At 41.7% G+C, this 23,394-nt stretch overlaps 15 protein-coding genes across 15 annotated transcripts; 5 read left to right on the top strand and 10 right to left on the bottom strand.

Moving 5' to 3' along the window:
- Positions 1–380: 380 nt before the first annotated feature.
- Positions 381–1,547, top strand: RAI1 (decapping nuclease; the record flags this gene model as incomplete). The annotated part of the gene is made up of 1 exon (XM_022821639.1): positions 381–1,547. The coding sequence occupies one exon, from the start codon at positions 381–383 to the stop codon at positions 1,545–1,547; it is 1,167 nt and encodes a 388-aa protein (XP_022677981.1).
- A 44-nt stretch (positions 1,548–1,591) lies between these two features.
- On the bottom strand, positions 1,592–1,963 carry BRR6 (Brr6p; the record flags this gene model as incomplete). Its single annotated transcript, XM_022821638.1, has 1 exon — positions 1,592–1,963. One exon carries the CDS (start codon positions 1,961–1,963, stop codon positions 1,592–1,594), a length of 372 nt encoding a protein of 123 aa, XP_022677980.1.
- A 560-nt stretch (positions 1,964–2,523) lies between these two features.
- Positions 2,524–3,702, top strand: MNN9 (mannosyltransferase complex subunit MNN9; the record flags this gene model as incomplete). The annotated part of the gene is made up of 1 exon (XM_022821637.1): positions 2,524–3,702. The coding sequence occupies one exon, from the start codon at positions 2,524–2,526 to the stop codon at positions 3,700–3,702; it is 1,179 nt and encodes a 392-aa protein (XP_022677979.1).
- Positions 3,703–3,831: 129 nt separating this feature from the next.
- PHO8 (alkaline phosphatase PHO8) lies at positions 3,832–5,472 on the bottom strand (the record flags this gene model as incomplete). Its single annotated transcript, XM_022821636.1, has 1 exon — positions 3,832–5,472. The coding sequence occupies one exon, from the start codon at positions 5,470–5,472 to the stop codon at positions 3,832–3,834; it is 1,641 nt and encodes a 546-aa protein (XP_022677978.1).
- Positions 5,473–5,950: 478 nt separating this feature from the next.
- Positions 5,951–6,550, bottom strand: ARL3 (Arf family GTPase ARL3; the record flags this gene model as incomplete). The annotated part of the gene is made up of 1 exon (XM_022821635.1): positions 5,951–6,550. The coding sequence occupies one exon, from the start codon at positions 6,548–6,550 to the stop codon at positions 5,951–5,953; it is 600 nt and encodes a 199-aa protein (XP_022677977.1).
- Positions 6,551–6,862: 312 nt separating this feature from the next.
- Positions 6,863–7,531, bottom strand: PCL5 (Pcl5p; the record flags this gene model as incomplete). The annotated part of the gene is made up of 1 exon (XM_022821634.1): positions 6,863–7,531. One exon carries the CDS (start codon positions 7,529–7,531, stop codon positions 6,863–6,865), a length of 669 nt encoding a protein of 222 aa, XP_022677976.1.
- An 867-nt stretch (positions 7,532–8,398) lies between these two features.
- Positions 8,399–9,907, bottom strand: TRM5 (tRNA (guanine) methyltransferase; the record flags this gene model as incomplete). The annotated part of the gene is made up of 1 exon (XM_022821633.1): positions 8,399–9,907. The coding sequence occupies one exon, from the start codon at positions 9,905–9,907 to the stop codon at positions 8,399–8,401; it is 1,509 nt and encodes a 502-aa protein (XP_022677975.1).
- Positions 9,908–10,144: 237 nt separating this feature from the next.
- RRP4 (exosome non-catalytic core subunit RRP4) lies at positions 10,145–11,215 on the top strand (the record flags this gene model as incomplete). Its single annotated transcript, XM_022821632.1, has 1 exon — positions 10,145–11,215. The coding sequence occupies one exon, from the start codon at positions 10,145–10,147 to the stop codon at positions 11,213–11,215; it is 1,071 nt and encodes a 356-aa protein (XP_022677974.1).
- Positions 11,216–11,351: 136 nt separating this feature from the next.
- Positions 11,352–12,653, bottom strand: OMS1 (putative RNA methyltransferase; the record flags this gene model as incomplete). The annotated part of the gene is made up of 1 exon (XM_022821631.1): positions 11,352–12,653. The coding sequence occupies one exon, from the start codon at positions 12,651–12,653 to the stop codon at positions 11,352–11,354; it is 1,302 nt and encodes a 433-aa protein (XP_022677973.1).
- Positions 12,654–13,150: 497 nt separating this feature from the next.
- DYS1 (deoxyhypusine synthase) lies at positions 13,151–14,290 on the bottom strand (the record flags this gene model as incomplete). Its single annotated transcript, XM_022821630.1, has 1 exon — positions 13,151–14,290. One exon carries the CDS (start codon positions 14,288–14,290, stop codon positions 13,151–13,153), a length of 1,140 nt encoding a protein of 379 aa, XP_022677972.1.
- Positions 14,291–14,599: 309 nt separating this feature from the next.
- On the top strand, positions 14,600–15,439 carry IPK1 (inositol pentakisphosphate 2-kinase; the record flags this gene model as incomplete). The annotated part of the gene is made up of 1 exon (XM_022821628.1): positions 14,600–15,439. The coding sequence occupies one exon, from the start codon at positions 14,600–14,602 to the stop codon at positions 15,437–15,439; it is 840 nt and encodes a 279-aa protein (XP_022677971.1).
- HTD2 (hydroxyacyl-thioester dehydratase HTD2) lies at positions 15,436–16,254 on the bottom strand (the record flags this gene model as incomplete). Its single annotated transcript, XM_022821627.1, has 1 exon — positions 15,436–16,254. The coding sequence occupies one exon, from the start codon at positions 16,252–16,254 to the stop codon at positions 15,436–15,438; it is 819 nt and encodes a 272-aa protein (XP_022677970.1).
- A 229-nt stretch (positions 16,255–16,483) lies between these two features.
- On the bottom strand, positions 16,484–17,074 carry EMC10 (Emc10p; the record flags this gene model as incomplete). Its single annotated transcript, XM_022821626.1, has 1 exon — positions 16,484–17,074. The coding sequence occupies one exon, from the start codon at positions 17,072–17,074 to the stop codon at positions 16,484–16,486; it is 591 nt and encodes a 196-aa protein (XP_022677969.1).
- Positions 17,075–17,330: 256 nt separating this feature from the next.
- Positions 17,331–18,632, top strand: YOS9 (Yos9p; the record flags this gene model as incomplete). The annotated part of the gene is made up of 1 exon (XM_022821625.1): positions 17,331–18,632. The coding sequence occupies one exon, from the start codon at positions 17,331–17,333 to the stop codon at positions 18,630–18,632; it is 1,302 nt and encodes a 433-aa protein (XP_022677968.1).
- Positions 18,633–18,739: 107 nt separating this feature from the next.
- Positions 18,740–22,741, bottom strand: SPT7 (SAGA histone acetyltransferase complex subunit SPT7; the record flags this gene model as incomplete). The annotated part of the gene is made up of 1 exon (XM_022821624.1): positions 18,740–22,741. The coding sequence occupies one exon, from the start codon at positions 22,739–22,741 to the stop codon at positions 18,740–18,742; it is 4,002 nt and encodes a 1,333-aa protein (XP_022677967.1).
- Positions 22,742–23,394: the final 653 nt, after the last annotated feature.

Below are 23,394 nucleotides of genomic sequence, written 5' to 3'. Positions count from 1 at the left end.
TCTAGTGCTTATGACTAGTTTAGCAACAATATATGAATACATACTATTAGCTCAGTAAAGCCAAGTTCTTCTATAACATTTTTATCATATATCTTTCCATTGACGAACCTGTGACTCATTTAAATAGCAACCAGTTTAACCTCTAATTGAGTGGAGCGGAATTTCCTTCCGCAATTACTGATTTCGAAAACAGTCGTTTTATTAAACGACCTTTAAAAGCATAGTACATTATTTAGAGATGTCAATATTGAAATTTTTCAAAGCTTGACAAGCTCATCACCAAGTAAATATACAGAAAACGATGAAAAGAGGGCAGATTAAGAGCTGTTAATAAGGGCTAGGAGCGCCAGTATATACATTTAACTTACCGGAAGTTCATTATGGGTTTGACGGCGAACTTGTTTGTGCAAAAAAGGAGCAATGCTACTGCTTTAAAGCAGCCAAAAGAGATAGGCCATTATTCGAGAACACAGGATAATGAGTTTTTAGTGAACGACAGCTCGAGACTAGCGTACTATTATTTGCCAGATACGGATTTAGACAAGAGATTAGATTTGCTTAGCGGTATCAAGAAGTTTAAAGAGTGCAATACGGATGATTTCGATTCTACAACGCTTCATGGGCTACTTTCAACGTTGATAGAGTATGAGAAGAGGAAAGGAAAGAAGACTAAGGTAGATATTATTACATTTAGAGGGATAATGAGGAAGCTTATATCAAGTGCTTTTGACTCTCCTCAGTTCAATGTGGTGAACCTACGGGTTGTTTCCTTTGACGGACAGCTATTTATCAAAGAAATGAAGGATGCATCGGCAACTGAAGCATCTTCCATTAATAAAAACCGCGAATCGATGCAGGCAAAGGCTTACTATAGCGGGTACAAGTTTGAGACTCTAGCAACACTATCACAACCACTACCGTTGGTTTCCAGGACCACTTTGGAAAAGAGACCCAAGAGACTTATCAACAACGGTGATCAGTACATTTCGCTTGTGAGAACTGGCATAGGGAAGTGTAAAATACTTCTAGGCGCAGAAGTCGATTGTATCTTCGATTTCAAGGAGGATTCCGACGATAACTTGAAGCACTACGCTGAGTTGAAATGTACCACTATGGTTAATACCGTGGCTGATGCGCACAAATTTGAGCGCAAGTTGTTCCGGACCTGGTTACAATGTTTCCTTGTTGGAATCAACAGAATCATATACGGTTTCAGAGATGAGCACTTCCTACTCAGATCTGTCGAGGAGTTCACCACAGCAGAAGTGCCCGTTATCCTCAAGAACAACAACCCACAAATGCAAACATCTTGTGTCGATGCCATTAAATGGTACGGCGCATTCACCGAATGGCTATTGAGCAGCATTCCACTGGACAACGAAAACCCAACCGCTGTGAAGGCATACAGATTAATATTCGAGAACAACCACCTAAAACTCTCGGAAATCGAGGCTGGCGACGAAGAATACGCCTCCATAGTCGAGGGCGAAGCCGTACTATCAAATTCGTTCAAGGAATGGAGAAAATCGCTACATAAACAGGATTAAGTATGCATATTACTATATATATACTTTTAATAACAATCCAATCCTTACAACACATGTCGTGACACATATATCAGGACCAACAGCAACAGAATCGTCCGAAACGCAAGCGCCTGCACAAACGAATTAAGGGTCTGCGCCAGTGTCGTCGCATACAAACTGGCCATCTGGTGAACACTCGGGTGCGAGTCCAGCTGAGCACAATGCCACCATTCCTCACATTTTTGCACTAGAGCAGGCCGCAGGCCCTCAGAACATCTGTTCTGCACATACTCCAGCTTACACCGCGATATCTTCTTCATATCAACCCATTCCTGTTCCATCAACTGCCATTGAACATCTTTATGTACTGTCCAGCAGAAATGACACACCAATGCCACCAATAACAGCTGAAACACAGCTCTGCTCGCGGAAACCATACGGCAAATACCAAAATTCACCAACAGATGATTGGATTCCAATCATCTACTGGCCAAAACACCGCTCTTAAGCAACAATAATTCGCTTCCTAAGGCATGGGCCCAGTTGTGATGAGATGAGATGAGATGAGATGTGAGATTCGGAACTTAAACATCTCATTTCACGCACGTGACACACATTTCGTTCCGAAGAAATTTGTAAAAATGCCCGATATTGGTGACCGGGAAACGAAACCAGGAGCGAAACAAACGGGAAACAGAACAGAAACAAATAGTTTAGAACAGGAAGCGAAAGAACGCGAAGTTACCCTGAGTTCACGATAATTTGGCGCATTGTAAATTTTAACAAAGAAGAAATCTGGATCTTTTAGATTAAATAAAGTTTTGTATACAGAGTTTGTAGTGAAACGGAGTAGAAAGGTGGGATATTGAGGTGATTCAGAAGGCCAAATCGGTATTCTGGGGAGCAAACTTGCTAGAGATTGAGGAGAGAGATAACGCTGGCGACTTTCAGGTTGAGATAGAGGGAATTAGGACAGAAAATACCTGAAAAAAGAGAGATGGCTAGAATGTCTTTGATCGCCTACAGGGTGAGGAAATCGCCCTTTCTATTTGTTGTTTTGCCAATATTTGCGCTTTTCTGCATGTACCAGGTGCTATTTTCGAAGGAGGGGAGTATTTTGGGGCTTAGTGATGCGATTGTGAATAACCAGTGGGCACACCAACAAGAAAAGACGTTTTATTTCCCATATTCGAAGAAATACAAGATGCCAAAGTACACTTATAAGAAGGCATCTGGGTGGCTATTAAACGACAAGGGGGATGATATGATTCCTGAGGGCCACATTGCACGTTACGATTTGAATAAACTCAAGTCTACGAGCAATGCTGTTGCCAACGAGGAAAAAGTATTGATCTTGACACCTATGCAGACTTTCCACCAAGGGTACTGGGACAATTTGTTGAAGATGACTTATCCACGGACTCTAATTGAGCTTGGGTTTATTATTCCAAGAACCGCTTCTGGCGATGTTGCATTACAGAAACTTGAAACGGCTGTCAGAGCAGTGCAAACAGGCCCAAAGGAAGAGAGATTCGCAAAGATCACAATCTTGAGACAGGCTTCTCAATCTTTCGATAGACTGGGTGAAAAAGAGAGACATGCCCTTGAGGTACAGAAGGAGAGACGTGGTGCAATGGCACTTGCCAGAAACGAGTTGCTATTCTCTACCATTGGCCCACACACATCATGGGTTTTATGGTTGGACGCGGATATCATTGAAACCCCATCTACCGTGATCCAAGACATGACTGCCCTCAACAAGCCGGTGCTTGCTGCCAACGTCTACCAGAGATACTTCGATAAGGAAGAAAAGAAGAGCAAGATCAGACCTTACGACTTCAATAACTGGGCTGAATCAGAGATTGGTTTACAATTGGCACAAAGTATGGGCGACGACGAGATCATTGTGGAAGGTTACTCTGATATCGCCACCTACAGACCATTAATGGCGCATTTCTATGACGAAAACGGGGCAAGCAACGCTATTATGGAACTAGATGGTGTTGGTGGTGGTTGTACTCTAGTTAAGGCAGAAGTTCACAGAGATGGTGCCATGTTCACGAACTTCCCATTCTACCACTTAATAGAAACAGAAGCATTCGCTAAAATGGCCAAGAGACTAGGATACACAGTGCACGGTTTGCCAAACTACTTGGTGTACCATATCGAGGAATAAATTTAATAAATTATATTATTACCTTACTTCTTATACGCATATATATATGTATACGTACACTAACAAATATATATAGAAAAAAATCTGTACAATATATTCAGGTTATTAATCAAATCTCTTCTATACGGATTAATCTAGCATTTCTTGTAAGAAGGATGGCTTATACTCAAAGTCAAGTTCAGCTGCTGATACAATGTCTTGAGTGTGTGTAGTGTTCTCCAACATTTCTGTGACTTTTTGCAAATCTAGACCCAGGTACTCCTTCATGAAGTGCCCAATGTCGGTGTTCTCATGATTACCACCTAGGTTCTCTAGAATGGCAGACTTGGAGGCCTTTTTATTGGAGAATCCATAAATGTTGACATCAACAGCACTGTGACCATGAGTGGTCCATCCGATTTGGGCACGAACCGACACCATGTTGTTCAACTTGTCCATCAACTTACCTGGAGTATCAATTAAACTTGCAATCTCATCGATATCATCCTTTGTGTAGTCTTCGATTCCCAAGCCTTGCTCCACAATTTCCTTTTCAATGAACTTGGCCAATGCATGTTTTGAATCGGATTGCTTTTGTTGGATCAGTTTCTTAGCTAAATATTCACAAGAATGCTGTACCTTTCTCAAGATTTCTGGATACCAGATATAGTCTGGGTAGTTCTCTGTAACCTGTCTAGCAGTCACTAAACCACCTGTTTCGTGATCAGATGTTGAAAGTATCACAGTCTCAACGTCAGAGTTATTAGCGTATTCAACGACAGCCTTGAAAGTTTCATCGAATGCAGTAACTTCGCGAACCTGAGCAGCTGGATCGTTCAAATGACCCGCATGGTCAATACGAGAACCCTCAATTAGTAGGAAGAAACCCTTGTCTGAATTTTCGGTCGCCTTAGTCAAGGCATTAATAGCAGTTATGGCTTCCTCTTTCAAAGATGGATGCTCGGAATCCAATCTATCAATATCAAATGGAATGTCATAGTCCGCCAAAAGGGCCAATAATGGCAATTTCACATTCTTTCCTTGTTCTAGTGCATCGAATGATCTACGATCACCAGCGTATTGCCAGCCATCGGCAATAGCCTCTTTAATCAAATCACGACCATCGGTACGAGAGCCAGAAACCCCATATGGAGAGGAAGTTGCGCCTCTTGGATAGAAGAAAGTCCTACCACCACCAATGATCAAGTCCACAACCCTACCCAACTCATACTCACCAAGCTGTTGTTGCGCAATCAACATTTCCATACTTCTATAATCCGCATGTGCAGAAAAGGCTGCTGGTGTTGCATCCGTAATCTTGGTGGTCACAACCATACCAGTCATGTAACCTTGAAGCTTCGCCGCCTCAAGTATCGTACCACAAGGTCTCTTGTCTGGATCGACACCAATGGCCCCGTTGTATGACTTCAAAGCGCACGAAAAGGCCGTTGCACCAGCAGCTGAGTCAGTGATAAGGGAGCTCGAAGATCTCGTTCTTGAAGACCCGATAAATGCCTTATCCAAGTTCAACATATGACTGAATGGAAGCCCTTGGCTATGCTGTTGCCAAGAACGAGTCATTGAGAGTGACGCTGGACCCATACCGTCCGAAACAAAGAATATCACGTTTCTCTTCTTTGAAATCGAATCTGGATGAGTTCTTAGCGTGAAATTGTGTGCTACAACCATCAATCCTGCCAAAACAATAACCACACCCATGATAACATATCTGAAACCACGTTTGGCAGTCTTATTGCCACCTGGCAACAACCCAGTACGTTCTGAATTCATATTTCCCTAACTATTTTTGATCTCAATTAACTGGTATTATATGCAGAACTAGCCTCCTGAGGGCAAGTAACAATGCTATTAGCTCGCTGTAAGCCTGATATAACCCAGTTAGTGGCTTAATATGAAACTATCAAGTGCTCTAAAAACTTCTGAATCACTTCTGAAAGCTTGTTTTCATATTCTTCTTGTTTTTGACTTGAAACAGGTTAAGTTAAACGTTTCTATCTTCGTTTTATATATATAATATATATATATATATATACAATATACACATGCACGCATCGATATCAGTGATAGATAGAGGCTGAGAAAAGACACGCATGAAACAATCAGATTAGTGGGGTGGGGAACGTAGCAACGAGACATTCTCGTTAACATTCTGTGTGGGTGTTTTTTTTTAAAATATAGCGTAATATATATTGCCATATATGATTAGTCGCATCAGAGGGGAGCAAAAGACGCTACCTTAGTTGATATTTCACCTGTAAGAAGGAGAAATAACGTCTTTGTTCTCGTCCAATTGGGTCCGCAACCATTGGATCGAGTCATGGAGGTCCTGTGGCTGATCTGAGGAGATTTGGAACACGTTAGAACGCTTCACATCGAGATCTATCATTAATTCGGTGAACTTGTCGATGAAGAGCGAGATATCAAGACATAGGTCGGCTCTGTTGATGATTATAGCTATTGGGATTTGCACTGCGGGCGGATTGGCCAGGTAGCGCGCTCGAAGTTCGTCTACAGACTCCTGTAGCCGGTCTGGATCCGATGAGTCCACGACATACACGACTGCATGAATGTTTTCTTTGTTGAAGTATGAGTCCCATAAATAGCGGAAGCTCTCTTGTCCCGAGACATCTATAATCTTCCATATATGATGCGAGTCGATCGATACAAACGAGACGTTCTGGCCAATGGTCGGTTGGATTCTGTCCAATGCTTTAGATGGTTTTAGAAGATATGCTTTTAGAGTTTCGATGAACGAGGTTTTGCCGGATTTATCGAGTCCCAGGATGAGGATATCATGCTGTTCTCTTAGGTTCCAGTGTTTGTAGACGCTGCGAGCTAGATGGAACATCTGAAATTGCGGTGTTATACGCTTGAACACGCCCTGTTTTTGCTACCTTTTTTGTTCTTCTTCTTCGATAGATCAGGTTATATTCTGTTCGGCCGTAAAATACAGTTAACTAACTAAGTTACTTTAAGCCATTCAATGAGATGAGGAAGAGGAAAGACACAGGCACATATATTTATGTGTATAGACATATACATGTCATAGGTGAAGGCTGTGATGAGGGTATTGGTGGTTAGAAATAGTCTCCAGTGTAATCTGTACTTCCTTTTACATAGTATATTACGGAAAGCTTTCTTCTATATATACGTGAAAGGTTCACCGTATTTCAATGTGAGCTTGTTTACGTAGCTTATGTGGAGTATCTAAATGTGACTCGTCGGCATCGCCAGTATGGTGATGATCGAGGGGTCTCTTTCTTGAGCATGGCTGCTGATGCTGGGTTTGCTCGAAGGATTCGCTCAAGACTTCGGTGTACCATTTGGCAAGAACCGAGGCACTGACGTAGAGTTTGTAATCGAAAATAGAAAGAGCCCACCGTTCCATCGTGGCCAAGTCCCGCACTTTCAAGCCCGAGATAAGCCCCCACGTCTTCATGGAGAAGGTGCTATCGTTGTTGAACTTGTGGGCTAGGATAAGGCATGAGAGAAACACTCTCTTGGAGCATCTCGCAAATTCTGGCATGCCCGTCATAGACACACGCTTCAGGCCGTTCGTGTAAAGCTGGTGGAACAGGTACGTGGCATGGATGACCACATGATGAGACGATTTGGATCGTCTGACGATTTCAGTCAAGAATTGTAGAATCAAGTGCTTGGAGTTATTGATGCGTTGGTTCGAGTAGTTTGAAGTTAAAGCCGACAATAGTGTGGCCACATATCCGTTTAATGTGTTGTTACTGCTGTTAGATGAAGATCCTGGATGGTCATTCGCAAAGTTGCCCAGGCTCCCACTCTCACTTCTGTCCACAGGGGTAAGGTGCTGCATGCTTAATGTTAATGATGATGATAGTAATAATAATTATAATAATAATACCTCTCAGTGGTGCTCACAAAATAATATACACTTCTGAGAAATAATAGATAGCCACGGAAAATCCACAGAATCCCTTAGTTATTAGACAACATCTTGCCTAAATTCCTCTTATTGGTATGTGTATAGTACAGTACAAGTATTCCTTCTTCTTTAAAATGTCAAATGCAAATAGCTTTGGTATTGTTATATGGTGTGGTTCAGTTTGTTCTAATAATGAATTACAAACCAAATCAACAACAAAAAAAAACGTTCACGTTAGTTCAGAGCAACCGACTAAAACGGTCTGGTCTTCCTCCTCTTGTCTCTATATTCAATCCTCAAACCTCCACTACGGCTAAAAACTACTTTAAATGCAATGAACAAACAAATGTACAACGTCCCTCTTATATATATGTACGCTTATCACCTCGAAAACTAGATCGGCCTCCCAAAATTCCTTCTATCGCATATATGACTAACAGGGGGTATTCCAATACGTAACCCTCGAAACCAATTACACCGCTAGTGTCTTTGGCAAGAAAGACAATCGGTTAGTCATTCGCTTATTGTCATACCTCATCCTCAACTGTTGCTTTAAGCAGCCCGGAATTTCCTATCCGTATGAGTCACTAGATATGGAAAAGAAACAAGGGAAAAACCTGGCGGTGATTTGTGGTCACGTGGTTGCTTATATATATATATATATATATATTTGGGACAATGGTTGTTGTAGTAGGAGGGTACATAGAGGTGGGGGGGGGGGGGGGGGGGGCAGAAGAGAGAGTGTGTCTGTGCTGTGTCTGTGATATTTGTAATTGTAATTGTAATTGCTTCCTCTTTCTAAGCAAATGCCAAAGACTTTGGCAATTGGAAACTGACACAGAACATGGGTTTTGTGGGAGCCACTTTCCGCACCAAGTGGAACTGGAAGTGCTCGAATGGGAGCACTTGTTCGTTGGTGTGCATGATGCTTAGGATTCTTTTGTGGACTCTCTCGTGCAACTGCTCCATGGAGGGCTCGGGTTGTTCCTCTGGATCGTACTTGTGGAAACAATGGCAGTGGATCCAAGGTGTCTGGAACTCGGGCCCGTGTGTCTGCACCATTGACTCGTAGGTCAGGTTGTGTCTTGAGTAGAGCCCGACAAACTCGTCTAGGAATTCGAGTGCGCTGTCGGGCAAGTTCATCACGTAGTGGTCGAAGAACTGGTTTTCGATTGGGATTCTTGTTTCTGGCGTACGTTTTGTTTCTCCTGTAGTTTTGTCCTTGTACTTTTTACCACCGGGTACGATGATGACGCCTTGGTTCTTAGCTACAAACTGCTGTAGCAGCTTGGGGCTGTCCCTGATGAACTCGCGTCCGTCCAAATTGAGGGGTTCCACGAAGTTGCCGACTTTGTTGTTCTTGATGTTCAACTGCATATACTTGTAAGACTCTGGGTTCAAATCGTTGCTTAGCACGATGACCTTCTTCTTCCCTGCTGGCACGGAGAATGGGCCGACCCCGGCAAACACATCGCCGACGATTTGTCCCGGCTTGAACAAACTCACTAGTCTCGCATGTTCCGTGTGCAATCTCGAGTTCCAGTACACCTTGCTGAAATCAAAGGTAAAAGTACAGTCGGATTCACGCTGCGTCACAAGCAAGTCGGGCTCACCAGCAAGCACGTTCATCTGGAAGGTCCGGAACTTGGTCGCAATCGTGTCCACTTTGTCGACAACCGTGCGGATAGTGGTGTTCTTGTCGAGGATCACCTGTCCGATCAACGAGCCAAAGGGCTTGAACTCCTTCCGGAGATTTAGATGTGCAACATGGCCCACAATGGTGAATCCAGTGGGGATCTCGTCCAAGTACTCCTCGGGCAAAATCGATTCGAGAATCTCTTCCACTTTCCAGAAATCGTAGTCCAAAACGTATTCGTGATTTCTCAACTCGTACTCGTTCTCAGGCTTATCCAAAAACTCCAACGCTTCCTTTGAAAGCTTCTCGCGCACCTCACTCACATCATTGATCGTGTCTTTCAAGAGAATTCCCTTTGTAATGTGGTTGTCGTTCGCTAAACTCTTGCTCTTCTTTTGCACTGGTCCAGGTTCCGCTCTTTCCAGCTGTTTCCCCTTTTCTTGAGCTTCGTTGATACGAATCACAAATGGAATACGTGGCATCCTCAACACATCGTCCTTGAACCCGTTCGTGAACTTGGAAATGTTCTTTGGGTCCTTCAACAGTAGCACCACCAATGGAAGTGTCTTTCGGAAAGCGTTTCTGTCCAATTCCTTCATCCCACGGTGGACCGGAGGTTCATATCTTGCCAATCTTTCACTCATTTTACTAATGAACCGACGTATAATCATATACAAGTGTCTACGACCCTGCTATCGATCTTTCTTCCCCTCTGTACTCATCTATAAATATACATGCCTTGTGTGTATAGCTAGCTCATCGCATTAAAGCTCATCGCATCGCTTTTTAATATTAAAGAATTGAAAATTTTCAGTGTTGAACCAATTGCAAGCACTAAACTTACAAGTAACAAGGCGAAAAAGAGGTATTGGTAAGAGCATTGAAGCTTAGCAGGGTGTTGTATCGATATGAGCAGTGTTATAAGTGTTAGCAAACGGAAAGAGTTCTTTTCGAACGGCCTTTTGGAGGAGGAAATAGATTCTGAATATGAATCTGAAGAAGATTTGAGAAATGAAGACAAAGATGTTGAGATGGATGGTACATCTGAGCACCAAGATGGGTCTATTGTAACGCCTGGAGAACTTATAACAGATGATCCTATATGGATGAAGGGTCATGGGACGTACTTTTTAGAAAACAAGACATACAGTTCAGTTGTGGGACAAGTTTCAAGAGTTAATAGGTTGTTGTCGGTGCTTCCATTGAAGAGTCGTTACATCCCGGAAACTGGTGACCACATCATTGGAAGGATCACTGAAGTGGGTAATAGGCGTTGGAAGGTTGATATTGGGGCCAAACAGTATGCAGTTTTGATGTTGGGATCAGTGAATTTGCCCGGTGGTGTGTTGAGACGTAAGTCTGAGACAGATGAGTTACAGATGCGTAACTTCTTGAAAGAGGGAGATCTTTTGAATGCAGAAGTACAGTCCTTGTTCCAGGACGGATCTGCATCATTGCATACACGTTCGTTGAAATACGGGAAACTAAGAAACGGACAATTTGTACAGGTGCCCAGTTCGCTAATAGTTAGATCGAAGAACCACACGCACAACCTTCCGGGGAACGTAACGGTGATTCTTGGTGTTAACGGATTCATATGGATAAGAAAATCGTCAAAGATGGATCTTTCTGGTGGTGCGTCAGCTACTGGATCGGGCCAGAGTGCGGATCATATGCCTGGTGTTAGTGGTAATGCCATGTCTGTGTCAATAACAAGGCTTGAAGAAGAAAGTTCATGGGGCATTTACTCGGATGTGAACGACAAAGTGCCAGTAAGTATCAGACAAACCATCACACGTTATGCCAACGTTATAAGGGCGTTGGCTCACTGCGAACTTGGGATCACGGAATCAAGAATAATATCTGCATATGAAGCATCCATGGCATATGGGAACGTTGGTGAACTAATTGAAACAGAAACAATGCAATCATTGGGACAAGATGTCATTAACGCTGAAAAGATGAGGGGTACCTCTTGAAATTCTCATTTATATATATATAAATATATATATATATGTATAATTATAACTATTTACACGCTTTCAAGTTACTAAAACTGAAAAAGGTTTTTATTCAGCCTAAAACAAGAGTCTTTTGAATATCGATGGGACAGCTCTATTTGTCCTTTGGCTTATCGTTGTTGTAGAAAGAATCCATTCTTTGCTTCACACTAGAACCTAGATACTTTTCAAAGAATCCAATCTCATCCTTCTTCTTACCATCACCCTTGCGCTTGGCGACAATACACCACGTAGTACCTAGATGCGTCCTTTTCTCCTCTACAATATCCAATCCAGAGTCATCCAAGATTTCACCAATGTCCAAATTCCACCGACAACCCCATGTTTTCAAACGTTTCTCGGCTCTGTCGTCAAGAATCTTGTTGATTGTGTCGTACGTACCTCTTCCGTGCTCCAACAAAACTATTCTTCCACCTGGCTTTAATAGTTCTGCAAAGTTCTTTAGAGCCTTCACAGGGTCCTTGTGGGAACATAAACCAAAGGCTTCAACAATTGTGTCGTATTTAACAGGCGCGGCAGATCCACTTTTCGCATTCATGTCTACCAAGTCCTCAGCCTTCCCAACAACAAACGCACACTTCTTGAAGTTTGGTAAGTAGTCTCTAAACTTTTTGTGTGTTATCTCCATCATCTTTTCAGATGCATCCAAGAATGTGATGGAATTGATGGCCAGCGGATCCAAGTACTTAATATTTCTACCAGTACCACATGCAACTTCCAAAACATCACCTTTACAATGTTTCATTAACCACTTACGCCTTTTACCCATTCTAATCATCATCTCTTCGAAATTAACACCGTCGTCGTACTCTTCTGCCTTCATCTCGTAGAAGTCTGTAGTGTCTCTGGCCGGAAGAATGTGTTCATTGTTGGTGTTCTCATCGATAGTTTCCAACTTCATCTCATCCAAATTTTCAGTCCCCTCAGCTTCAATGATCTCCTTGTATTTCTTCAACTTCTCGACGTCTCTGGTTCTTAGCTTGTTCCTCAATTCCTTGTAGCGTAATATTTCATACTCATTTGCTTCCCCATTGTCGACTTTAATTGTAAGTTTCTCCAACTCCTTCTCCTTCTTGTACAATTTCTTGGTATAGTTCAACCCGTATATGATAAATAGCACATATAGACCAATGATGTACTTGGTTAGCCCCTTGGAGAACTTCTCAGACCTAGCGATAGCACCCCATCTAATAAACCGGTTATCGGACTTCAAATCTGCCTCGAACTTTTCCTTCGCCAATTGCTCCTTTGTCTTAGGCTTTCGGTAAACTGAATCTGGAGAAGGAATGTACGTAGTCTTCCAACGTAAAGCACCAACCAGTCCCATAGCTCTTGGAACCGTCCGAATTGGGCTACATTTTGTTATCCTAACGCATCTACCACTTATAGCGAACATATTGCATCAATCAATTTAAAGAGAAGCCACAGTTAGCCAACAGTAGGTTGTCACTAATTCAAATGCTAGTACTACCTCCAGTCAACCTCAGAAAATTTCAAAGTCACAGCAATCTGATTGATTATCTGGTTGGTTTAATCAACCGTTTGTAGTTTGGTTGGGTTGAATAGCTCTTTCGGAGCAGAAGAAGCGATGTTGAAGAATTTTTTGATATCACGTGTTTCCAAGAAAGTGACAATGATAACAAGTGGGAACTCGGGAAGTCAGCTACTCAAGTACTGTGAACTGCCACTGACTCATCACATCCGCATCTTATTCACACCGGTAATGCTTCCTTCCTTTTTCTCTTCAAAAGAATGTAAGGTCTATATCTACCAAATTACTACTAATAGACTACATACTATACATATAACATACAAGATATAACCTATAACCTATAACCAACAATATAGTAAGCTACCAGTGCCTTTGATTTTTTTTTTCCCTTTCTATACCACTTACTCGCTTGCGAACGTAGCAGCGACAACTAGTGGGAAAACAACGGTAGCATCAGCGTAGACCTTGACAGACTTAGCATCAGCCTTGATCTTACCCCAGGAAACAGCTTCGTCTGGTCTGGCACCAGCATCGGAACCATCAAATTCTTGACCGGTGTTGATGTACACAGCGTAATCGGCACCATTTCTCATTAGACATGCGTTTGCAATGTGGTGCTTGATCAAACCACCTCCAAGAATGATCATACCAGCTCTGGAAGCCTCCATGGACATGGAGTTAATTCTACGGATATCGGAAACGATGTCGAGTCTCAACTGCTTTGGAGAAGCCTTGAAAGTGTGGAAGAAAAGCATGTCACCGATGGAACCGTCAGTAACGGCTGGACAGAAGATTGGGATATCGTTCTTGTAAGCCCAGTACAACACACTGGACTCGTCGTTGATTTCCTTACCTAGTCTACGAATCAACTTAGAAGGGGTCCAGATAGGGGTATCTTGATCAAAACTGCTATCTAGGCAGTCAGCACCATTCTTCTTGATGTACTCTTCTTGTTCTTCAAGCATCTTATCCAAGACTGGCACAATCCATTCTTCAAACTTACAATAGTTGTCGTTAGGCACCAACAAGTTACCGATACGGTTCATACCCTGGTCACGCAAACCCTTACCGGGTAGAGAAAATTCACCTAGGTAAGTAGGAGCTAAACACTTGATGATATCTTCTTCAATACCACCAGCACTGGCTACAATAGCATCAACCATCTTATGCTGAACCAAGAATCTCAAAGTTTCACGCAACCCCGAGGAAATCAAATTCGATGTGTAACCCATGAAGATAGTGGTCTTCTGGTACCCATTCTCATCAAAAGAACCCTTTCTGTCATGCTCATCAAGCTTGTCAATGTGCTCACCTCTCCAGGTTCTCATCTCATCAATAATCGTGCAAGCTTTACCCAAAGAAGATGCCTGGAAACCCATGGTGCTCATAGCCTTGGTTAAATCCTTCGCACGCATATTGCGTGACTCAGGCTTGCTGTAGTCAATACCCTCCACTTTGACAAAGTCATCTGGGACAGGTGCAGATTGCTTCAAAACAGCATCATTCAAGATGTCTGGCAACTTACCGTCAATATTAGACATCGCTTAACAATTTTAATACCAATTAAACCACTATAAGGCCAAAAAACTCCGTTCAAATTCCAAAATGGATAATCAAAATCACCAGAACGCGATACTGACCAACTATGAACCAATCTAACGACTTGTGTAGCTTGCTTTCTTCCATTCTTATAATCATGCGATGAGTAAGAGTGAAAAATTCTTTATAAGGAATCATTTTAAATCATTTCTTCTTATATATAAGTGCGATGAGGTGATGCCCATTGCAGTAATTGGGAGCATATCTCGAAGAAAGGTTACGCTGGTGGTAGTGTTCTCTGTGGTTGCAGTATGGTTGTTAGTATAGTAGGTCGGGGCAATGCCAACATAGTTTGTGTTGTTGATCATGATTATACAGAAGTGTATCGTATAAGCGTACGATTTGGTCAACTGTCTGCGAACAATACGTATGTGCAAGACAATTACAAATATATAGACTCAGTTGTGCGAAATATCGGTCCAATAGGCGATTTGCTGGTTCCTATGAGGATACAGGCTGTTCCTGCTATTTCTGAGCTTGGAGATTTGGCTAAAAGTGAAGGAGTGGCTATAGATGAGGAATATATGAGTTGTATCGTGATGCCGCATTTGTATGCACAGCAGAATATATACAAGAAGCTGGATCATTTCAACAGGGTACATTTCAATGAAGCATGCGACTTGGTAACCTGGGAATTTAAACCAAAATGGCTGTACCAGAGCACAGACTATTGTAGAAATTGTTCACATAACGCTTGGAAGGGAAGAGGTATCGGATATTGCTTTCTTGACGAGCCTTCTGTTATACTCCACGAGGTGTTCGAAACTCAGCAGCAGCTACCGTTACCACGCGAATTCCTGGATGATATAACGAAATACCTGAGTGCACCAGATAACATTTTGCAGAGATTGTATGCAGCACAACTTCAAGCCAAAGACGATTTGGCACTTTTAATGATACTTAGAGACGTGACATGTTTCTTGAGCTGGTCTCAAAAAACTCGAGAAATTAGTGTGAAAGTTGTGGATGTTGATTTGAAGCCCATGGAGAAGCTCGGCCATTGGAAATCGACAGAAGCAGCACTTTCCTCTCTACCTAATGGAATGAAGCGACAGCGTCACGATTTTGGGGGTACCACACACATAAATTAATACCGAGCTGTGGCCTCGAAATACACTCTTCCCTTCTCAATGGTATCCCGTATCAGTACCCTGGCGCTTCCTTTGGATTTATGCTCCTTCACACATATTTCGACGTCGTTTCCAACGTACAAGTGAGAAGTGTTCTTGTACTTAATACCAGTGACGCTCTTGTTAAATACGCTCTCCACGTAAGCTATAGCCAGTTGAACGATCAAAGGCCCCTGGACGATAAGATCTTGATACCCCTCCACATTTCGGCAATAGTCACGATCCCAGTGGATCCTGTGTGGATTGGAGCTTATCGAACTATATATCATAGCATCGATATCCAATACTTTAATTATGGAAACGTTACTGAACGGTTCCAATTCTTCTTCTTGCGTCTTAAAGTCCTCTGATACCGCTTTATTCGTATACATTAACGTCCTTAATTCTGTAGCAAATAGTGATCCGTCCTGGTCTGTGATCGTCCGTTTCAATGATACGAAGTAATCCTTCTTTAGCTCTTTAATAAATTTAAGGTCTTCCTGACAGCGTATCCAGCAATTCTTTAGCGGTTTCTTGAACTCTATGGACCCTTGGACCCACATTCGACGCATGTATGGCCTTGGTTGGCTTAGTATTGAGCTAGGTGTTAGATATGAGTAGTACCCATCGTTGCTAAGGGTCGTCTTCTTGGTCGGTACCGGATGGAAGAAGAGTAGATGGTATCCAGTCGATGAGCTTATAGTCTTATTATCACCAAGAATTGTCGATAGAAGAGATTGACAGCGTTGTACAGTCACTGGGTTAACATAATCGATGAGAGTTCGTTGCAATGACATTGATGTATGCCCGGTGCTTGACCTATTCAGTTTTCTGTCTTGTTCATTGTGAATATTTTGTGTGGTTAAACAAAAGAAGAGCAGTAATAGTTCCCACCAATATTATATATTTACATTCATACAGGCAAGAAGCTTGAAAGCACGGTACTTATAATCTGTTTGCAAATAATTCAGCCATTATTTTGGTATTATTATTTGTCTTAAAGTACATTACATATTGCTAAACACATCATTGTTGCGAACTATTCGCTATGAAAACATACACCAACAACCCAACGACAATGAACTTCCAGTTCTTTTGCACAAACGTTTTCTGATCCTCCTCTACTATATCCTCCTCGAATGCAGCAGTACCAGTGCCCCTACTCTCTGCTTTCTTCTTTTCTTCGTATGTCATCGTACGCTTCTTCAATTTAATCGTTTCTGGCACTACACCTTGCTGAATTTCCTCTATTACCCCCTCAATACCATTTACACCACTGCTTTTCTCCAGTGACATGCGAATTAGCTCATTACCAACTGTTTCGAGCTTCAATTGATATGCCAATGGCTGTTCAATGGTCAAATATGAAAAGCACTCGTTATAGTAATCTCCTAAGTTCGCACACACTCTGTAGTTACCAGCCTCATAACTAGCAGCCAGGCTATCCAAACTAATATCTATACCATTGCCGGCATCTTCTGGCGTGCTGCTCAGCTTCGCAAGCTCTAATCTGCTGCCAAAATCATCAATAAGATATAAGTCACCCGATACCTCTAAGTTTGCGAGAGCAAAACTTATAAGACACAGCAAAACAGTAACGATTCCTTGTAAATTCATAGGTCCAAGCTTTTTCACCGAAGTATTAGATCGATATTGGAGTCCCTGGTAACGATTTCGGTCTTCCCTTTATTTCTTTCTATTTCTTTATTGAATCACACAGTATATGGGAAGAATCTTCTTGAAAGAAGCTTTAGAATAATATATATACACTTCATCACTTTGTGATACGAATCTCTAAAACAAAGAGAAATTGGAGGAAGTATAAAGGGCAATTGGCCATTGGGAAGTGAATGACTATATCTTAACGGGACATATGGTATCTGTTCTGGTATTTTTGGTCTTATCTGTAACTCAGTTTGCACGTTTAGTCTTTTCGGAGCCAGTGAAAGATGTTCAACAGATCCCCTATTCGTTGAAGTATGTGGATGAAGACTTCTTTGATGCTATTAGGGGCAATGAAACGTTGATGAGTAAGGGTAAAGTTGTTAGAATTGATGACACCGAATGTTTTTACAGCACTTCACCGGTTGAGCCAGAGATAATGGAAGAGGAAGAACTTTCCGAAATTGTCAAGGTGATCAATGATCATCTAGTTGGATGTCTAAGGAAAGATGACTTCTTCTGGATCTATAGCTTGTGTTCGGAGGAGGTTCGAAGCTTATCTCAATCTCATGATAAGACGAAATTTATTTTGGGGCAATCGGCAAACTATAACTCCACAAGTGATTATTCTTACGAAGGCAGCGATGACATGCCGTATATCAAACAGATCTTGAACAACGGAACGATCTGTGATATTACAGGAAGGCCCAGAAAAACTGAGATACGCTATTACTGTACATATGATGCGTTTTCGCCGATTAAAATTAGTATTGAAGAAGTGCAAACATGTCAATACATAGAAAAGATCTTCATTCCGGAATTATGCAGGTTCAAGTCCATGAACCGCTTAGTTGAAGAGTTCTCTGCACACAGGATATACTGTCATAAGGCGCAGAATAATGTATCATCGCTTTTTTATCTACTTAACCATTACTCGTTTCAACCTTGCCCGAAGGACATATTTCTTTTGACACCCAATGACAGATCTGTTGATAGACCAGTTATCATGTTCCGCACAGAACTAACGGACAAAGAAGCGAGTGTGACTACGGTAGAAGACAAGTTCATCGAAGGTCTTCTTGAAAACTTGGAATACATTCTCAAAATGGAATTCATACGAACGCCTGAAGGAGGAGCTATCATGCCTGGTGATGTGTTTTTATGGAGAGCACCAGTAATGGATCTTGATGGTCAATTACTTTTCTTGATAGATTTGGAGTTTAACAGCGCTTCCCAAGCTATTGCTAGGATCAATTATGATATTTTCATGTTGGATGACCTGCCCTTGCATAATGTGGTTACATTCTCACGAGTATTAGACTTAGAGACAACGCCAAACCCGAATTATGGCCCTTCTAAAGTTTATAAGATCTTCCAAAACCCCGTCATTCATCCTCCTGAGAATATCGGAGAAGACGCTATGGGAAGGAAAATTGCTGAAGCACTTTCTCAAGCATTCGCTGAAGCAGGCCTTGAAGGTTTTGACTTTCAAATGGTCGAAGCTGACGTCTAAATAGTTAATGAGTTGAAATAATTTTACACGTATAAATAGACATACATATATGTATATATAGTCTTGCCATTCAAGAAAATTGTAGACGATAGATAGGATTGGCTTTTTTAATTGTCAGGCATTCCAGGTAGGTTTAGACTAAAAGATGACATTGGTGTTTCTTCTATATTGAATCCGTTCTCATCAATAGGCATTGGGGCTTTGAAAATGTCATCAACACCATCCTTAGTTTCTTTAATGCCAGAAACATCGTTCTTATTTGACCCCACTCCCTTGTCTGCTTCCATTTCTTCCTTGGGTTCCTCTTTCTCTTCTTCTTCTGGCAATACAAACAATTCTGACACATGTTTCTTTTTATAGTTGGTGCTTATCTTTCCTGTTGGAGGTAATCTTGGCCTGTTGGAACCTTTTACCTTTGGATATTCCTCATCTTCGAGCAAAGGAAATGATAAGCTGTCATAATTTTTGGGAACTTGATTTGCATTCTTACTTCTGGCTAGTTTGGCGAAGTAAGCTGTACAACGATCAACAGCACTCTGTAGTAGTGGTTGGATAAGTTTGGAGTATGTTCCAGATTGAACTGTTTCCCTCGTAACTTTCTTATAAATAACATCCTCGAATTCTTCTGGCTGAATAACTTTGGTTTTGACCTGGATATCTGCGTCTTTACCGCTAAATTGGAAAGTAAGCAATTGTAGTGGAACATTACCTGCTAGATCACCAAATTCTTTTTCAAGACCGAGTTCCTTGAAGCCAAAGAAATCTTCTCCAGTAACTTCTGAAGAGAAATCACCAGTGAGGAAACTTTGAGATTCATCGTCGAAGTTTCTCTCATTAATATCTTGAAGAGCTGGTCTCAATAGATCTTTTAGGAAAGAGCTTAATTTTCCCTTGAGATCTTCTAGTTTCCTAGTCTTTTTACCAAATTCATTTTCCATGTATGTGAACAAATCGTCCGGTTTGTTGATACCATTCTCCAACAAAGTCATATTGAGTGCATCAATTGGTTTACGTTTATTTGTTGAATGTGTCTCATGGTGCAGTTTTATCGTTTTAATGAGATTTGACAAGTAGTCTGCTGTTATCTCAGAGAGCATATTTAGGGCAGTAGGTTCTGTGCTCTCAAAACCATTTGACATTGCTATCTTGGATACATTACGATGAAGAACACGATTGATTAACTTTTCATCACTTTTGTAGTCGTGAGATGCAAGTTGAGATATTGGATCCAGATCTATATCATCGTTTATTATGAACTCCTTGAACCTTTGAGGTTGAGGTGGTGTTTTGGGTTTGTTAGGATTTTGTAGAGCTCTGATCAAAGATATCTTATGGCAAATATGTCTAATTTCATGTATCAACTGAATGTTGTGGTTCATTTTTGGACCTAGTCCCTTATCAATATTATTCATCAACTTACTTTTCATGGTAGTTCCCTCTTTCACTATTTTTTGGACCATATTTTCCTCAAGAGCATCCAATTGTTCTTTTCCAACACCTTCGTATGCCAAATCCGGGACATAGTTTGTAACATTATATTCAGTTAAAAGAGGTACTTCTTCTGCTGTAATTTCATTTGATTCCTTAGCAATTGCACTTTCGGTGCTATGCGATTTAAAATTAGAATCTGAAGCCCCATTTCCTAGAGCGTTATCCGACTGGTTCATGACTGCCCCAAAGCCATTTTTCATTATTGATTGTTCTTGAAGTTTCTGCCTAGCAAACTCGGCCTCCTTCTGCTGCTTATACTCTTCGAAGAATTGGTCGAAATGTTTTAATTTAGAAGGATTTTTAAGCAACGCATCGGTTTCTGCATTAATTTTACGTTCAGTAAACAACTGCGATCTTTTGAGACATATTTCAGCACGAGCTTTTGCTGTCAATGTTTTCCACGTAGACAATTCCAGATCGTCCTTATCATCATCACTCTCCAAAAGCATCATACCTGTGGTATTATCTTCTTCGTCCTCCTCATCCTCTTCCTCCTCTGCAGCGTTATTATCTGTTGCAGACGATGTATTTTGGGCAGCGGTTTGCACGCTCTCTTTGTTATTTTCAGAATCTGTTTGTTCAGATGAAGGTTTAGAAGAGGCACCTTCTCCTCCTGCACCTTCTTCTTGTTCTTCCTTATTTCCAGAGTCAGCTTGTTTAGTGGGAGATTTTTTGGCTTCAGTTTCAGAGGTGGATCCAGTTTTGGTTCCTTCAGTACCAGATGAAGCTGGTTTTTTATTGGGAGTATCCGATGGTTTTGCCTTCTTACCTCTACTTTGCACTTCTTGTGAATCGTCCTCTTCGTCGTCTATAACTTTTTGCACACCACGTCTTTGAATACCTTTACGTCCGGATCCTGCATCCTCTTCTTCTTCCTTAACATTGCTATCAGCATCAGCTTCTTCTAATTCCTTTTCTACTTGTGCTCTATCACGAATGGTTATATCTGGTATAAGAGGAATAAGCTGTTGTGACTTCTTTTGCATTGCGATAGCATGAGCTCTAAGGAAGTGTTTCGGATCCGAATTATAAGTGAGACAGTTTCTCCATATAAGCATGATATCGTCCACAAATTCGTGTTTGGATTTATACTGGAAAGTTTTAAGTTTCTTCAAGACTCTGTTGAGATCCATCGGTTTTTTAATGATCTGGTCATAGTTTGGTGCTTCCCTTTTACTAACTTTGTTTAAAAAAGCGGTTGAATGTTCAGTATAGTTTCTAAGTTCTAGGACGACTTTTTCGCATGCGTCGTATAACTCTTCTTGTCCTATTTTATCGTCCGAGGCCCATTTGGACCGGTTCATTCTAACGTCCATTATGAGGTGTTTAAGTTCGTAATCCGAAATATCTAGTTTGCTTTTATTTTCCTGTACTGACTTCAAGAGATGTCTTAGCGAAAGGTTAACTACGCCCAAGTCCATTTGAATGTCATTTTTCCCCTTTGGCTTGGATTTAGTGTCCGATGACGACTTTGGATGTGCTATGCTAGGGTTTCCTGAGTCGTCCTCTTCCTCCTCACCCTCAATTTGATCGTGGGATCTTTTCCTCGAGTTCTCCAACATCTGATCGTTTTCCTGAAGTTTCAACCGCCTCATAACAGTCTCCTTGTCGTTATCGAAGAGATGGTATATCTTATGGAAGTTTCCGATAATGTCGTATGGGTTAACCGATGGTAATTCGTTGAGGGTGTCTTTTGTTATGGTGATATGCAATTTTATGATGCCGTTGTCCAGGACTTCGTATGTGGGAGACGTTGCTGAATCGCCTTCGTCTACGCTGTTGGTCTTTTGCTCCTCCTCCGACGGTTTGGTTTGGGCAGTAGAGTCTGTGGAGGAGTCTCCTCCTATTGGTTGGTCGTTAGTCATTGTCACATTTTGTGGGTCCTCTTCAGCATCATCATAATTGTCTTCGTCGTCGTCGTCATCGTCTTCATCATCATCGTAGTTGTCATCCTCTTCATCCACAGGCGCCGCTGCAGCCCTGCTTGTTGTGGTAACTGGCGCAACAGCTGGCTCACCGGCTGGCCCATTAGCTGGCCCATCAGCTGGCTTGTCAGCTGCCCCGTCATCTGTCATTTGTACGTCATTGTCCAACTTCTCATCGGGTCCAGATTCTCCTCTACCTTTCTCTTCAAGCAGCAGATAATCCAACGGGCCCTGTTGCTGCAGATCCTCCAACCCGTGCTCCCACACAACGTACCTCACCTTCAAAGACAAATTCCCAATGAAATCCAACCCCTCCAACTGCGCCTTTAGCTGTTCCAAATCAATCAAATCATTCTCCGCATCGTCATCATCGCCATTACCATTACCATTACCACTGCTACCCCCCGCTGCAGTCTCGCTATCTTGGCCAGTACTACCACCAACAACAGCAGCACCATCTGACGACCCCTGTCCCGTCTTCTTCGTCTGTAACTTCACAAACAACTCGAGTTTCCCCGTAAGGAATGAATCCCATATGCGCGCTTTCAATTCAGAATCACGAAGGTGCAGTAGCGACTTCAAAAGAAGCAATTGGCTCGGATTCAAATATTTCTTAAACACTCCTTCAGCAAATAATCTCTCCACCGTGGGCAGAATGGAAGCGGCATCGGACCGCTGATAATCTGTAAGCATCTATCTAATCTGGAGTCCTTTACACGAAAGAAAGGGCGGAAAATCAACTCTCTAATACAATTTCCCGATTTGAAACTTTAGATTTCAGATTTTAGAGCTTCAATTGGCTCTGTTAGTTCCGTTATTTCCCCTGTGTTTGGCTCTTGTAGTGGCTATATTTTGTTGTCTTTTTCGTGTTCTTTATTACATGCGCCCAAGTTGTTAGTTTTTTCTACTTTTTTCCTATGTTTAAAAGAATCATTATATTTTCAAAGCTTTAAGCTGGAAATTCGAGAGATCAAAACGTATAGAGTGATGAGGGAGAGGAGGAAGGAAAGAGGCGGCGGTTACAGGGTTGTTGCCGGTGTTGTGGCGGGCCCTGGTGGGCCGTGGTGGGTTGTTGCGAGAGTGTGTGTGTATGTAAATATTTTTCCCTGCTATTGTGGGGCCTTTTTTTTTGGTGTACTTGTGTATGTGATACATATATGTAATTACAAATTGTAAGCTCATTGACAGCTTTCGATAACCAAATGTGCTTGGACAGAGAGAAAAGAGGAAATAGGTGTGATATGGTATTTTTTTATTTTCTAGTATTTCGATGACGCAAAAGATAAAGTATGTACTATGTACTGAAATGGATGGAGATTTTTTATAGACCTAAAAAAGTACATCTA

The sequence above is a fragment of the Kluyveromyces marxianus genome, chromosome 7 (assembly GCF_001417885.1).
Source record: "Kluyveromyces marxianus DMKU3-1042 DNA, complete genome, chromosome 7".
In the NCBI taxonomy this organism is placed as follows: domain Eukaryota; kingdom Fungi; phylum Ascomycota; class Saccharomycetes; order Saccharomycetales; family Saccharomycetaceae; genus Kluyveromyces; species Kluyveromyces marxianus.
The sequence above is the reverse complement of the archived record's forward strand: the minus strand, read 5'-3'. Positions and strand labels throughout refer to the sequence as shown.